Source organism: Sciurus vulgaris, assembly GCF_902686455.1.
Source record: "Sciurus vulgaris genome assembly, chromosome: 11".
Classification (NCBI taxonomy): domain Eukaryota; kingdom Metazoa; phylum Chordata; class Mammalia; order Rodentia; family Sciuridae; genus Sciurus; species Sciurus vulgaris.
In genome coordinates, this window is record NC_136472.1 from 9,412,080 (window position 1) to 9,427,879 (window position 15,800).

Genomic DNA, 15,800 nt, shown 5'->3' on the forward strand with positions numbered 1-15,800 from the left:
CAGCCTGCTGCTAGCCCAGGAAGCAGAGCTGGGAACAAATGAGGAAGTATACTACAGCCCAGAAGCCTCTTCAGCCCAGGAAGGGGGCTTTGGGAAACAGATTGCTGCGACCATAAAGCACAGCTCAGTACGAAAGCTCCCAGATGACAGTAGCCAGCTCCCGCCCTTAACAGAGCAGCCGACCATAGCTCCTCTCGAGGTGAGCCTCTCATGATCCTTTGCTTCTGGGTTGGCTCTCTAGATCGAGTTGGTTTTCACTGTAAGCATGGAGAATCCACAGCATGGGGACCACCCTGAGTCGACCTGAACCTAATGCCACTTTTATCAAAGGGGAGTCAGAGGCCACCTTCAGGAGTTGGGCAACTGCACCACCTAGTGGCCACCTTGTGGAATCAAGTGGCACTCACACCCAGCCAGGGGTCCCCAGGGTCCATCCGAAGAAAAGACCAGGCTCAGGTGGCCAGCATGGCCACCCTTCACGCACACCTCCACCAGTCTAGGGTCATCTGTGAGGGAGTCTTTTCTGGAGGGTGGGAAAAAAAAAACATTCAAGGCCACAGCAACATGTCACCACACCTGATTGGCTTATTTTATTGGAGAAGGCGTGGAGTTAACAATGTGAAGACAGCTGGGACCCCAGGTTGGGAAGAACACCCTCCCCTCCCCACATATGCCCACTGCCCCAAATAAAAAATAACTAACTATGGGGAGCAGCCGAGACAGCGACTGAGGGGGCAGGGATGGAGACACGGAACCCAAGGGCAGCAGTGAGGAGACCATGCGGGGCTCAGAGGGCCCAGGGCGGCGGCTGGGTCTGCATCTTCCCCGTAGGCAGGTATAAATATAAAGACAGGCTGCTCTTTCTCCCTCTCCCCCCGCACCATGCTGCCTGCCGCCATCCCAGCTCGTCTTTCCAAGTAGGTGAAGGGAAGAGATGAACAAGTCATCACCGAATCGCGATCAGACCCACATCCATGAGCTTCTGGATCTTCTGCGCTATTACGGGATTCTTTAAGTGTCTACAGAGGAAAAAAAAGTGGCTTGGAATGATACTTGACCTTAAAAAAGGTTTCCTGACTCTCAGAGCAAGCTCTAATCCACACCCTGAGAGGCGCCACCCGCTGGGAGATGCTGGAGAGGGCTGCCAGGCCCGCTGTGCACCTGGACAGCTGACACCAAGACCTTCCTCCCAGGAAAAACCATCTTTCCAACTGATGCTTCGGCCGCAGAACTAAGAGGGAATGGCGCCTCCTCCACCCTCCTCCCACCGCCAACCTTTCCAGTCATCTTAAGACTTCCACAATTCCTCCGAGGTGGATCGCACCCAGCCCATTTCCTTCAAGGACAGCCATTTCCTCCCCAATTTGGCTTACTCGCTGAGTGCTTGGGGGTCCTTCTGCATCTGTTCCAGGATGAGCCGCATGGCTGGGTCGCTCATTATCTGCTGCACCTCAGGGTCAGCCATGGCCCGTCGCTTCACGTCCTCGGGGCTGTCATGTCGGTTGTACTGTGCTATCACGCAGCGCTGGTAGCCATCTGCTGCCTCCTGCATTCCAGAAGGCAAAGCAGGAGGGCACCATCATCACCTGGCTAACTGCTGCAGCAGTGCCAAGACCCCAGAGATTACGGAAAAGGGACGAGGGGGAGGAGAAGCAGAAGGAGAAACTGAGGCAAGAACCAGAGAGAAAACAGAGAAAAGACCCGAAGAGCAGAACAGGCAGGGGCGGGTCCACCAAAGGCCAGTGGCAGCCCACCTTGCAGCTGGAGTCCAGGTCCAGGGCCTTCTGGTACACATCCATGGCTTTTGTGTAGTCTTTCATGGCTTCCAGGGCAGCTGCTTTCCGCGTGTAACCCTTGACTACAGACAAACCAGAGGGGAGGCGTTCTCGCTAACAGCCTCCAGGGCGCCAGCCTCTTCCTCCGCACACCAACCCCTCCACAGGATGCAAAGTCCTGCAGACCCCAAGCCCTTGCCCCTTCTTTCTCCTCAGTCCTTTGGCCAGAACCAGGGGAGAGGGGAGAGGAAAGAGGCAGAAAAGGCACTTACTAAAAGTTGGCTCCAGCTGGATACATTCCTCGCAGTCCTAGAAAGAAGCAGCAGAAGGAATTAGGCTCTCTCATGGCTCACTCAGGCCGTGGCTTTCGCCCCTGCCATTCCTGTTTGTCTTGGGCCCTGGGTTACTTGAGAGGTTAAGCAGGACAGGAGAAAGCTGGGCAACAGCACAGGAGAGACCACTCCAGGTCACCAGCCCACACAAAATGACGGCTGGACTCTACACAAGTTCTAGAGAGAGAATATAATAGCCACAAACACATCAGTCTTGACACTGAGACTCGACACCTCAAGACATAGTTCAAAACTCAAGACATAGTTTTGGACACGCAGGAAAATCACAATGTATGGACGTTAAGGTTATAAGGCACTATACTACCTGAATTTTGGTTATCTGAGCCTCTAACTACTGGGTTCAAGTGACCTGCAGCCTGAGTCAGTCTCTCCTCCTCTCTATACTTTTTAGTTGTACATGGACACAATGCCTTTATTTGTTTGTTTATTTATTTAATGTGTGCTAAGGATGGGACCCAGTGTCTCACATGTGCTAGGCAGGTGCTCTGCCACTGAGCCACAACCCAGCCCCCCAGCCTCTTAATTAGCTGGGAATACCAGTATGTGCCACCAGGTCTGGCCTAATTATTCTTCACAAATGGTTCAGCAAGTGTCAATATTTAGATGGAGAATGAGATATTCACTGTGTATTCTTCTGTTTAAATATGTTCAAAATAAAAAACTACGCCAGGTGTGATGGCCACATGTCTGTAAACCCAGGTACACAGAAGGCACGGAGGATCAAGTTTGAGACCACCCTGGGCAATTTAGTGAGACCCTGTCTTAAAATGAAAAATAAAAACAGAGTGCCTCACATTCAGAAGGATATGGAACCAACTCTCTGGTGTCTAAGAGAACCACGGTTTGACGTGACCAAGAGCAGACCTACCTACAGGTGAACTAACCACCAAGAAACGGGCAGAAAGAGGGCACTGTTACCATGGGAACAACAGGGCGTCCCCGACAAACCAACCTAGAGATGCTGGGCTAAGTGGATGAAGCCAGTTACAAAGACAAATCGTATAGTGCTCCACTTCTAAGGCACCCAGAAAAGTCAAGTCATAAAGCAGAGGGCAGCGGTGACCAGGGCAAGTTTCAGTCGAGGAGATGGCAACCTGTAGACAGTCCATGGAGTGTGGGTGGACCCCACGCCCTGCACCGAACACCTGAACTGGTTAACAGGGGCTGGGAGTTAACAACTCAGTGGCAGAGCACCTGCTTCATATGTGCAAGGGCCTGGGTTCAATCCCAGTACCCCCAACCTGCACCCCCAAATGCATGAAAAGTGAAGGACAATGGGAAGGAAAAAGCTTCAGGGTTCTCAAGGAAGGTGCTGTGTCCTCAACACCCTCTCCCCAGTACTCACTCCCAGCCACCAGCACCAAGGGCCAGTGCGGGGTAAACACAGGCCCCATAGTTTATACCCACAAGTACTACCACCACGAATCTGGACTCAAAGAGAAAACATCGACCTGTTGATGAAAGAAAACAAGGAGATGGAGCCCAAAGGTTCGCAGTAACGCAGCTGGCCCCCCAGATCTTCTCACCTTGAGGGCCAGCTGGAACTCCAGGAGTTTGGTGTAGCAGGCAGCTCGATTGCTGTACAGTTTGGCATCTCGTGGATTCCGCTTAATGGCTTCGGTATAGTGCTTCATGGCCTGGGGGTAGTCCCCTGGAAAAGGAAAACAGACGCTTCAGACAAGCAATAAGCCACTCTCTCCCTCCAGGTATTGTGTTCCACATTGGGAACATTCTCAGCCCCACGTCCCACCACAGACACTGTGCGGGCACCTTTCTGAAAACATTCATTGCCCTTGTTCTTCTCCTCCAATGCCAGGTCAGGGTTGATGTAGGCCAGTCGCTCTTGCTCCTTCAGGATTTTCTCTGCCTAAGAAAAAAGAAAAAGATTCTTGGAATAGTAACTTAAACTGCCACGAACATAACATTTTTAGAATTCTGCTGGCAAGATTTAATTTTTGTTTTGGGAACTTGATAATCTTGGGCTGGGGATGCAGCTCAGTGGTACAGTGTGTGGATTTGGCATGCTGGATGCCTTGGATTCAATGGCAGCACAGGAAAACATTCTGCATTTATCATCACGGCAAGTCACAAAGCAGGGCCTGGTGCTGATGTGCACTTCATTCAGACACGTACCCAGTGAGAGAATACTGCCCACCTGAACAGCCCTTTTTTTTTTTGAGTTGGGTCCTGCTACGTTGCTCAGGCTGGCCCTGAACTCCTGGGTTCAAGTTAGACAGGCATATGCCATCAAACCTGGCCTCACCAATCTTTCTGTGAACAAAACCACCCTCCTATGCTAGTTATGACATATGGTGTCTAGACAGAATGTTAAACTACAAGAAAAACTGTTAATGGACTGATCCTCAAACTTTTTTTTTTTTTTTTTGGTCCCAGGGATTTGAAGCCAGGGGTGCTACATCCCCGGCCCTTTTTACAAATTTTGAGACAAGCCTCAAACTTAACGGTTACCCTGCCTCAGCCTCCCAAGAGGCTGGGATTACAGGTGCCCCACCCCCCAAGCACCAGTCCTCAACATTACCACAATTAAAGGTGGAAATAGTGGCCAATATAAAAAGACCGTGAAGCACTCATTTTCCAACATGATGTCAACATTATGTGAAAAGGCCAGTATCACGTAAGATGACCAGAGTTGCTGCTACTTAAATAGCACTAGCTCGTACTGGAGCCTGGGCTCCACCCCCAGCCCAATGAACAATGCCCGGTTCTCTCCAACTCACCTGCTGGCACTTCTTGAGCACGTCTGGGGTTCGGTGCTCGGCCAGGGACTTGTTGTAGAAATGGATGGCATCCTTGTACTTTTCCTCTTTGAAGTAGGAGTTACCAATTCGCGCATAAGCTCTGGTAAAGATGGAAGAGAGAAAAGCATCTGCTGAGGACAGAGCCAGAGAAGATGTCGGCCCCTACAGAGGAATGGAGGCCCATGCTGCTGCCCTGGCACCTCCTTGTCCCAGACCTTGTGACCACCTCTCCAGCCCCTTCCTAACACAGCAGGCTCAGCAGCCAGCACCCCTCCTCCCCATGAAGGGACACTGAAGGGGTAGCCAGCAACCCTCCGCACTACTGGAGGCACGGCAGGAGGTCAAGCGTACTTGGCGATCTGTCGATAGTCTTCTCGGTTCTCTCTCCCCACTTCGATGGCGTTCTCACAAAGCTCCCGACATTTATTGTAGTTGCCCTTTTCAAAGTATACAGCTGCCAGGCAGGATGGTGGAGAAAAAAGTCAGTCCTTGCCTCTTTCCTCAGAAAGTGCCTACCAACCCCCCTGACCTGGCTTCTGGGCCTCACCTGCTTGATTGGTGATGTAAGTCATGTTGGTGGGGTCCAGCTCCTTGGCCCGGTCGTAGTGCTTCAGGGCTGTGTCGAAGTCTTTCTTCTTGTAGGCGTCATTCCCCAGCTCCTTTTCTTTCAGTGCCTAGATGGGGTGGGAAGTGAATGCTGAGCCAATCTAACTCAGAAGACCAAAGAGGGAGTCTATCACTTGCTGTGGGTACTGAGAACGGACAACATGGCTAAGGAGGCGAGTTCTCTGTAACAAAAGACCTCTTCTTCAAATAGCCACAGATTTACAATCAAGTATTAACCATTAAAATGAAGACTTATCTTTGCTTCCCCGGAAACACCCTTTCCACCTACTCTCCTGACTTTGTCAGAAGGAAGAGGGCTTCAAGGTAAATTCCCTCAACTCAAAAGACAGTAGAATTTTGTGACACATTTTACTGAGAGGTGGTCACAAGCCTGGTTCCCACTGTGTGGCTGTCTCCAGCTCGAGCTGTCAGCAGAGGAGTGTGGTAAAGGAGAAGGGGCCAGAGCAGCAGCAGGAGTCTCCAGCACAGCTCACCACCACCCACACCGAGGGCCTTTTTCCAGCTGAGACACTCTGAGCAACTAACGCTCACCCATTTAAAGGTGCTAAATTTGGCAACAATCTGCTGTTACGAGAAGGGAAATAAAACTGTTCAGACGCACGCCTCCTGTTGGAAGTGTGTTGCTAAGTGGACACACTTTCAATCACAACAATTTCCAACCAGGAAGCAGCAAGCCTAAGGACTGATGCAGGCAACATTCTTCTGGACCACATCAGGGACATGGAGCCTCAACTCTACGATCTTGTGTTGTCCAGTTCTGAGGACAGCAGCAGTGCAGCAGCTGCGTTAACGAAGAGACATGCTCGCAATAAGACACTTTAAAATACATGAAATCTCTTGTGAGGCTGATCTTTTGTCTTTGCTGTGTTTTTATATGCAACTTTCCCTTTTTGAGAAAAGTCTTGCCATGTTGCCCAGGTGGTCCTTAAACTCCTAGGCTGAAGTGTTTTTCCCATCTCAGCCTCCTGAGTAACTAACAATAAACCTAGCACTCAAAAAAATTAGTTATCCATCACCTACAGATGTTGCCATCCAACACAAATACTAGGTGATGTGGTTGTTTGTAAATGCATGATGGTGAGGAAAAAAGAAAAATGAGACCTGCTTCTTATTCTCTGGGAGATCTTCTTCCATCGGCTCTGGCTTGGTTTCTTTTTTGGGGGGAGGAGGTGGTGGGGGTGTTGCAGCCTCTTCTTCCTCATCCATACTGCCCAGATCAACCCCAATGAGGACACTGAGAGTGGTTATGATCCGGGGATCTTGTAGTTTCCTAGTATTTATTTTTTAAAAGAAGAAAAATAGCCCATTATTCTTCTCCATGACTGATCCTAAACATCATTTAACAGTCAGGTTCCTGTATCCCGAAGCTTCTCAACCATCAATGGATGGCTGGATTCTACTCTACTCACAAGTCACAAAGGGAAACTACTCAACCCTTCAAAACTCTAAAATGAAGTTGCAAAGGTCAGCAGTGTTACTTGAGGTCAGGAGATACACAGAGAAAGGAGTTATTACAGATAGAACTCCCTATCTCACTTCAGGGGCCAGGGGTTCAGATAGTGACAGATTTCAATACAGGATTTATAGGCACATCTCCACGCCAGATGCTTCTCTCAACCCTGTCTCCCCACCAACTTAACAGGCACAGCAGGGCTGTTTTTGGAAAGGGTGGGGTTGGTACTAGGTCAGAATCCTAGGAGAGGGCAGGGGGTGTCACCTAGTGGAGGAGCAGTGCTTGCCTAGCAAGCACAAGGCCGTGGGTTTGATCCCCAGCACTGCAAAAAAAAAAAAAAATTTTTAATTAAAAAAATCTAGGAAAAGGGAAGAGGCCTTGCAGATTCAAAGCAAGGCTGAGGCGACTATGAAACATGCTCCTCCTGACCCTTTCTATAAGTACACAAATAAACCCGGGCCACTCTGTGGAGAAAGAGCAAGGGCAGAAACCCTGCAGGCTGGACACGGGAACCCGCTGCCATAGGATTCCTGACCCTTTCCAGACAATGTGCTGCCTCTACTCACGTGGCCAAGTCTGACGGTTTGTTTCGCAGTTGCTCTATCAGTTCCCGGTAGGTAGGATCGCTAAGCAGTGCCCTTGTCCTGGGGTCACTTTCCAACTTCTGATAAAGATTAGGCATGTTGAAAGGGTTCATGAATTTCCTCTCTGTTCAAATAAAGGAAAGAGCACGTTATGATTTGGATACGAGGTGTCCCCACATTCACACGCATGCCCTGGAAGGACTGTTCTGCCCTGTGGCCCTCTCTCCCTCCTGGCTGACAGGCATGGAGCAGACTGCTCTTCTGTCTCACCTTGGGCCTAGAGCAATGGAGTCACTATGAAATCAGTTCATATGAATTACTATACCCTCATACCCCACTGATACTGGGGGGAGGAGGGGCCCTCAAGATTAATCCCTTTTAAAAAATACAGTGGTACCTACCTGCCAACCGGGCCTCCATATTCTGTAAACCCTCTTTGAGCTGAGGGTTATTTGCTTCATGTTTTAAACCTTCCTCATAGGTTCTCTTGGCTTCTTCAAATCGATTTAAGAATTCAAGAGCTGCTGCTTTTCGTGAATAGCCCTTAAACCCATGAAAAAGGATACAAAAATTTTAAAAAGACACTGCATAAATCCAAATAAACTCAAAAAAACCGATTTTATGAACCAAAATATATCCCCGTGAACGCCAATAAGAAAAAAAGGACAATACCACACCAAGACTGGTCTTTAAGAATCGTGCTCAAATCGACCCTCACCCTCCCCACCCAGATCCATCTGATGACCATGACCAAGGGCTGTCAGTTTTCCTTGGCAGCCTTTTCACTCTCGGCAGTACAAAAGCTAAGGACTGATGCTAACTTGGACTTGTTGACGCACACATGCGTTACTTTCGGGGCATACTCATGCAGAGAAGGGCTGGGTGGGAAACAAACTCATCACTCCTCTGGGACAGGCAACTAGGCAAGGCAGGAGGCCCTGCCAGTAGGCACTGCAGACCACAATGACTACCCAAAGACATTTGTGGGAAAAACCCAGAGACCCAACTGCCCCAGGTTTACCTTGGCCCAGTCGGGCTTCAGGTCGACGGTTTTGCAGCCATCCTCATAAGCCTTCTGGTAGTCCCCCCTCTTGGCATAGGCCGCGGATCGATTGCTGTAGAGCACGTGGTTCTGAGGATCTAACTTGATTGCCTCAGAGTAGCACTGCAGCGCGTCGTCGATGTTCCCGGCACTCAGGGCCTTGTTGCCCTTCTCCTTTAGCTCATTCACCTGAGGAGAAAAGCAGCCTAGAGTTTCTCCCCATGACGAGCCTACTGTCTCCAGGGTTTTAGATGACATTTCCCCCCAGTTACCAAAAAACAGGTTATTTACAGATTAGAAAAGAGCGATCACTTGTATTTCCCGCCTCTGGGAGCCAGCAGTGGGTGGGCAGGGGCAGCAAGGCCCAAGAAACCCATCTCTGCTCTCCAGTGGCTCTTGTGTGGACTGGTAAGAACTCTAGCCCCACTTCACTCTGAGCTGACAGAGCCCTCCAGAACATACCCACATGTTCCTGTCATGGAAAAGCAAGTCTGACGGCTGGGACGTAGCTCAGTGGCAGAGCATTTGCCTAGCATGCTTGAGGCTCTGGGTTCAAGCCCCAGCACCACCAAAAACCAACCAACCAACCAACCCAGTCCAATTCACTTGGGTCACATTCCCAAAGAGTCCAAATGATGAAACAGCACAAGCACAGGCACTCCCCACAGGGAGACACAACCGGGAAGGAAGATAAGTGCAGATTCCTGCACACTACAGGCTTTAGGACAGCTAGGTTTCCCTTCCTCTAGAGCATCAAGATGCTCCTCAGGAGCCAGCGCAGTGATGCATGCTTGTAATCCCAGGGACGTGGGGAGCCTGAAGCCCTAAGCAACTTAGCAGGACTCTGTCTCAATATAAAATATAAAAAAGCAAAAAGTGCTGGAGACGTGGCTTGATGGTTAAGGCCCCTCTGGGTTCAACCCCTGGTGTATATGTGTATACATGCCCGCGCGCGCACACACACACTCTTATGGCTCAGCTACCATCTCCTTCTATCAGATAACCATTTTTCATTTATTGGTATAGTAAAATGTCACCACATGGTAAATTAATGCTGATCCTAAATGAGTAAGTTAGTCCCCCCAAAAAGTTTAAAATATTACTATAACACAGAGGATGGAGAAGGTAAATTCCCTATCCTCCCAAATATTCAGAATGCAAGCTGGAACACACCCAGGTGATTAAAAAGTGAAGGAAGGAGGCCCTGGCCTATCAGGGTTGTCCTATAAAAGGTCAGATGACCCACCACACATCCAAAGTACAAACATAATCCATGGGATTCGAGATGTCATTTGAATTACTAAAGCAGTCTTTACAAACCCATGTCCCAGTGTATTAAAGAATGAATTCTGGCCAGCATGTTGGTGTACACGTGTAATTTTGGCAGTCTGGGAGGTTGAGGCAGAAAGATTGCCAGTTTCAGGTCAGCCATAGTAACTTACTCAGGCCCTGTCTCAAATAAAAATGAAAAGGGCTAGGGAATGTAGCTCAGGGGTGAAGTGCTCTCAGTACCAAGAGTTCTGTTAAATGAATTTGGAATCTTGATGCACATCAATCAGGAACTTTCATCCACAGCAATCTCTCCCCCAACCCCAGTAATGGCGATTCAAACTGGGAACCCAGAGGTACTCCACCACTGAGCTACATCTCCAGCACTTTTGAGACAGGACATCCATTAAGTGTCCTAGGCTGGACCTGATTTTGCAATCCTCCTGCCTCATCTTCCCAAGTGGCCAGGATTACAGGTATGTGCCCCATCCAAAGAGATCTTAAAGGGGCAAGGGGGAAGTGCTAGGGATGTGGTTCAGGGGTATAGTCTTGCTTGGCTAGCATGAGGCCCTGAGTGTGATTACCAACGCTGCAAAAAATCCCCAAAAGACAAAAAACAAACACAAGGGTAAAGAGGGAAAAAGCAGAGGGAATCTACCAAAATTTAACAATTGGGACATGAAAATTAGAGCCAGGATTGAGGCATGAAGGCAAAACTTCACAAAGCTCCACTCAACTGGTGTTAAGAGGCAACTGAGACCTAGCATGATAGCACAGGCCTACAATTCCAGCAAGTTGGAAGCCTGAAGCAGAATACCAAGTCCAAAACCAGACTCAGCAACTTAAGTGAGATCCTTATAATTTAAAAAATTAGGGGGTAGGGGAAGGCAGCTAAGCAACAGCTTTGTGAAGTTCTTGCCTATCTTCCAGAAAAGCATTTTTCAAATCCAATACTAACCTGCAGTGGGGTGAGAAATCAATTTTGTAGGTCATAACCAACATTTTATTTTTTTGGTGCTGGGGTTCTCTACCACTAAGCTCCACCCCCAGCCCCCTTTCTTATTTTGAGACAGGGTCTCACAAGTTGCCTAGGGTTTCACTAAGTTGCTGAACCTGGCCTCAAACTTGGTATCCTCCTGCTTCAGCCTCCTAAGTTGATGGAATTGCAGATATGCTCCACCACACCCAGCTCTTGACTAGTATTTTAAAAGAGCAGGTGAAACAGAAGACACTAGCACAGTGTACATAATACTACTGTTTTGTTAAACATGTTACCCAAGGGCTGAGGGTATAGTAATCTCAATGTAGAATGCACACGGATTCTGTATGCTCGAGGCCCTGGGCTCGATCCCCAGAACCAAAAAAATACCAAAACAAAACACACACACACACAAAAAAACAACGCTGGCTGGGACCTAAAAAACTGATTTCCTTTCCCACTGCAGGTCAAAATTAGATAGGATTTTAAGTTTGAGGTTAGCCCGGGCAACTGGACAAGAAATCCCCAGTACTGCAAAGAGGGAAAAAAAGTGAGCGAGCCAGGGCTGTGGAGCACACCTACAATCCTAGTGACTCAGGAGGTTGAGGCAGGAGAATGACCATGTTCAAGGGCAGTCAGGGTCAAAGTGAGAACCTATCTCAAAATAAAACATAAAGTGTTCCTGAATTTGATCCCCAATACCACAAAAAATAAAAATAAATATGAAAAACGAAAAAAGGCTTTCTGTATAACAGAGAATGACTCTGAAAAGCGCCTGCCTACTATGCTGAAGGCCCTGGGTTCAACTGCCTGGCACTGCTGGAAAAAACATATCTAGAGTTGACAATCTATATTGGGCCAAATGTAAAAAGTGTATCACTGTGCGGTGGCCTGGTGGCACATACCTGTCATCCCAGCAACTGAGAAGGCTGAGGCAGGAGAATCACAAGTTTCAAGTTAGCCTCAGCAACCTAGTAAGGCCCTATCTCAAAATAAAATAAAAAGGCCTGAGGATATAGCTCAGTTGTAAAAGCATCAAATGGTTCAATCACTAACACCCCCCAAAAAGTGTATTTGATCACTTCAATTTGTCCATCCTGAATACTTCCTAAAACTAAAATAAGGACTTCACAGGTTAAAATGAAAGCAAGTCTGGTACAGTGGTGTGCGCTGTGGTCCCAGCTACTCAGGAGGTTGAGAGAGGAAGATGGCTCTCCAGAGCCTGTGAATGCGGGCCCAGCCTGGGTGAGAGCCTCATCTTCTAAAAATAAACAAATTAATAAACTGTAAATGTGGAAAAAAATGGTAACAAAAAGGAAAGTCATCTGTACATCCCTTGGGTAATTTTGTAGTCCTGAGTTTAGTCAACCAGTCTACCTATGCTTATGCTTCTGTAAGGTTGGTATAATTTTTTGAGAAAACTGTTTTGGGCTGGGGGTATAGCTCAGGGCAGAGCACATCTGCATGCTCAGGGCCCTGGGTTCAATCCCTGGCACCTCTAACCAAAAGGTTTTGTTAAGAGCAACAGCCTTTCTTGCTCTTGTCACACACCAGAAACCTTTTTCTTGCCTGTACCATACCCCATTTAATCCTAAATAGAATTTAAAGGCATATTATTAAGGCATAAAAAGTCTATTAATCTCTCCATTTCCACTTTCTTATTCATTTAACCAGGAAGCTTTTACTTTGGCTACAGGAGCAGCGACTATACTACACTAAAGGTTCAGTTTTGCAGCTTTTTTGCAGGAAGAGTGAGCCGTTTTGTCTTTTTCCAGATGAATCACTACAGCGCAAAGACGGTTTCCGATGCAACGAAATCTCTCAGACCTCTCAGCTGTAAGCCACTATGGACTTCACCAAGTCACGAAAAGCAACAGCAGCAGCTTCAACTCGGCCCCCTAAATGCTGCGTGGAGGCAAGTTAACTTCTGGCTGCTCACTACACTATAGCTACTAATTCCTGTGTAATCAGAAACCGACTTTCCAGAGGTGTCAGTCCTCAGTCACCCTACGGTCACCCACAGACAAAAGAGGGGGAGGGGCTGCGCATACGTTTGTAAAACACAGGTGGAGACAGAATTCCTCCCAAGGACTTTGCAACACCCTCCCTTGCATCAGCAAAGTCGGCCGGCGCCACTAACTTTTCTACGCTGACCTTCCCAAGATGCACAAAGGGAGCATTCCCCCCACTGGGTCCCAGGCTGCTGAGTGCCCCTGCTACTGCCAGGGTACTGCGATCCCCGCTCCCCGGATTTTCCAACTTCTTCGTGGCCAAGTGCTGGGTGGCTCCTCCATCGGCAGGATCGGTCTCCCAGATCGAGACCACCCGGTGTCAACTGAGGCCCCTCGCCCACCTCCAGCCTTCCAGTGCGGCCGGCGCCACCCCGCCGCTTAGCCTGCAGCCACCTCTCGGGAGGCCCCCGGGGCTCGGCCGCGGCCCCTCTTCCCGCCGCGGGCCCGCCTCCTGCCTAACCCGGGCCTCCTCTGGCCGTCCTCGCCGAGCCATGGGGCGATGGGCGCTCCCGCGGCCGGGCCGCGTTGCAGACTCCCTCCCCTGCGGCCACGGCCCTCACGCCCTCGCCTCCCGCCGCAGCTGCGCGCCCCGGCCCGGCGCCTGCCTCACCCCGCCCCTCCGCCACGGCCTGGTCCCCGTCGCACCCCGAAAGACACCCGGGCCTCAGCCCGCCCCTCCCCCTTCACCTGCTCCATAGCCTGGCCCGGAACCCCGTTGAATCGAATCCGTCCCCTCGGCGTTCCCGTCCGCTCCGCGTTCCCAACCGCACGCGCCGCCTTCTGGAACCTACTAGAAGCTGCCGGGACTCCGGCGCCCGCCCCTTCCTCGCCTGCTCACTGGTCGAGCTCCTCCAGGAGGTTCTCTGTACTACTCCATTATTGGCTTGAAGTCCAGCCCATCATCTTTGCTTCCCTCTCATTGGACATCGGGGAGTAATAGCTTCGACCCTGCCTCCTCCGCACCTCTGGATTGGACGCTCCTGCCAAAGCCCCACCCATCGCAGGCTCTACGAATGGAGGGAGGAGCGGACCTTTGCCACACGGATTGGTGGCTTGGTCAGTCAATCGCGGACGAAGTGGCCGCGCCCATTGGTCCTGTTCTTTCTGGAAATTTCCACCTCTCTCATTGGGCTGCAGGACTCTATGACGCGACCGCCTTCAGAATAAAAAAAAAAAAAACTTCAATTGGGCGGGGAGTTGTCAACTCTTTGCGCTGATAGGTTTAAATTGCTGCCCTGCAGAGGGCCTGGTTTCGCCGGGCGGTGCTTGACTGGAGTCTGAGGGCCCGAGCACCCTCTGTCGCTGGGACTCCGGCGGCCCCGGGATTGGCCTCTAGGGCGACTTCCCGCCGCACCCCGCCGAGAATTCGGCCGACGCGATCCGCTCCTCCCCCGTGCGTCAGGCTTGGGGGCCCCAGCCTCTGGGGTGACGGTCGGGGCTGGCCTCGGGAGAGCCTGGCCGTTGATCGATGGGTGCCCGCGCTGTCCAGCGCCCCGGCCTGGGGCCCTGCTCTTCCCTGAATCCCAGCCCTTGGGTTCCGAATGTTCAAAAAAAAGGCCGCGAGACCTTGAGGGTGCCGGGCTTGGGCTGGACAGGCCCGGGCTCTCCCCGCCGCGGGGCGGCTGGCACTCTGGGTGTCCTCAGCAGAGCTGCACGCCCTCTCTGAACCCTTGGGTGCAGGGTTTGGTAACGAAGGAGCGAGGGGGATTCAAGCGGCAGTGTTAGGAAACAGTTGAATGATCTACCTCACCTGTGGGCCGGGGCGGCCTGGTGCAGCCTTAAGCCCCAGCCCCAAATGCGGAAGCAAGGCAAGACATGCAAGGGCCTAGGGCGGGAAGGACCTGCTTTTGCTTGCAGGGTGTGATGTGGTTATTGGAGCATAGGGTCTCCCGATTGGGGCGGGGCGAGGGGATGAGTCTTGGGACCCTGCTGTATCCTCCTCCTACCTGCTGTGGATAGTGCCCATCACCCCCCAGGGTTTAAAGTGGCCCCTTTTTGCCCATACCTGCTCCTCATCCATCTGTGTCTCTTCCGTTCTCAGCAACCAAAATGACAGCCGATGTCATACCTAATGATCCTCCCTCAAAACTCACGAAGGCCTGGGGGTGCCAGTTAGGACCTACCTAAGCAGGTCTGCTTTCCCCACCACCTTTCCCTGTCCTCTCCAGCCGCAGTGATATCTCTGTTCTTGAACTAGGTAGACTTCTTCACTTCGTCCCTCTGCTGGGGTAACTGCCCATCTTTCAGACTGCCTGCACTATCAAGGTTCCTTGACAGCTGGTGGCTTGCAAGCACACTGACGTCTGTTCAGTGTTTACCTCTTTTATCCAACTGTGGGCTGTGCACTTCTCTGCTCAAATGATTTTGGTATCAGCACTGCAGTCAGGTCAGTCAGCGAGAGCCTTGTGTCTGTTTTCCTTTATCTTGGAGTTCCTGAAGTGTTGCACAGTACCTGACACGTAGTAGGCATTCATTAATTCATCAAATAGTATCAAACATCCTATTGGGCATCAGGGGTAATTGTAAGTACTGGGTAAAATAGTATGAGTGAAACACACAAAAATCACTTTGGGGCAGCTCGCTGTGGTGCATACCTATAATTCCAGTGACTCTGGAGGCTGAGGCAGGAGGATCAAAATTTCAAGGCCAGCTTCAGCAGGTTTGAGGCCAGCCTGGACGTTAGTCCCACCCCGTGTCTCACAAAAAATGAAAAGGACTGGGGATGTAGCTCAGTAGTAAAGCACCCTTTGGTTCAATTCCCAATAGGGTGGTGGGGTGGAGAAAAGAAAGAAAACAAGCTTCTTAAGGAGATGTGAAAGTTTAGAAGGTAGATAACTGGGGCACCATGAGGCAACTCCATCACCACCATGGTAAATTTACTTTGAAACATGGAAAAATGTGAGCTCTTATCAGTTCCACCAACTCAGGCTTTTCCAAACCTCTTGGT

The 15,800-nt window shown here is 50.3% G+C and overlaps 1 protein-coding gene across 1 annotated transcript; it reads right to left on the reverse strand.

The window, feature by feature from the left end:
* Positions 1-565: 565 nt before the first annotated feature.
* STIP1 (stress induced phosphoprotein 1) lies at positions 566-13,687 on the reverse strand. The gene is made up of 14 exons (XM_079102188.1): positions 13,541-13,687; positions 8,573-8,782; positions 7,953-8,094; positions 7,534-7,675; positions 6,616-6,784; positions 5,435-5,561; positions 5,239-5,341; positions 4,867-4,987; positions 3,899-3,995; positions 3,655-3,779; positions 2,048-2,084; positions 1,755-1,858; positions 1,374-1,546; positions 566-1,019 (listed from the first exon to the last, which is right to left on the reverse strand). The coding sequence occupies exons 1-14, from the start codon at positions 13,547-13,549 to the stop codon at positions 947-949; spliced, it is 1,632 nt and encodes a 543-aa protein (XP_078958314.1). The 5' UTR covers positions 13,550-13,687; the 3' UTR covers positions 566-946.
* Between the last annotated feature and the right edge of the window lie 2,113 nt (positions 13,688-15,800).

Coding starts and splice junctions, on each gene's coding strand:
- STIP1 (XM_079102188.1), bottom strand. Junction 4,988..5,238: donor GACTATCGACAGATCGCCAA/GTACGCTTGACC, acceptor CATCTTTACCAG/AGCTTATGCGCGAATTGGTA. Junction 3,780..3,898: donor CAATGAATGTTTTCAGAAAG/GTGCCCGCACAG, acceptor TTCCTTTTCCAG/GGGACTACCCCCAGGCCATG.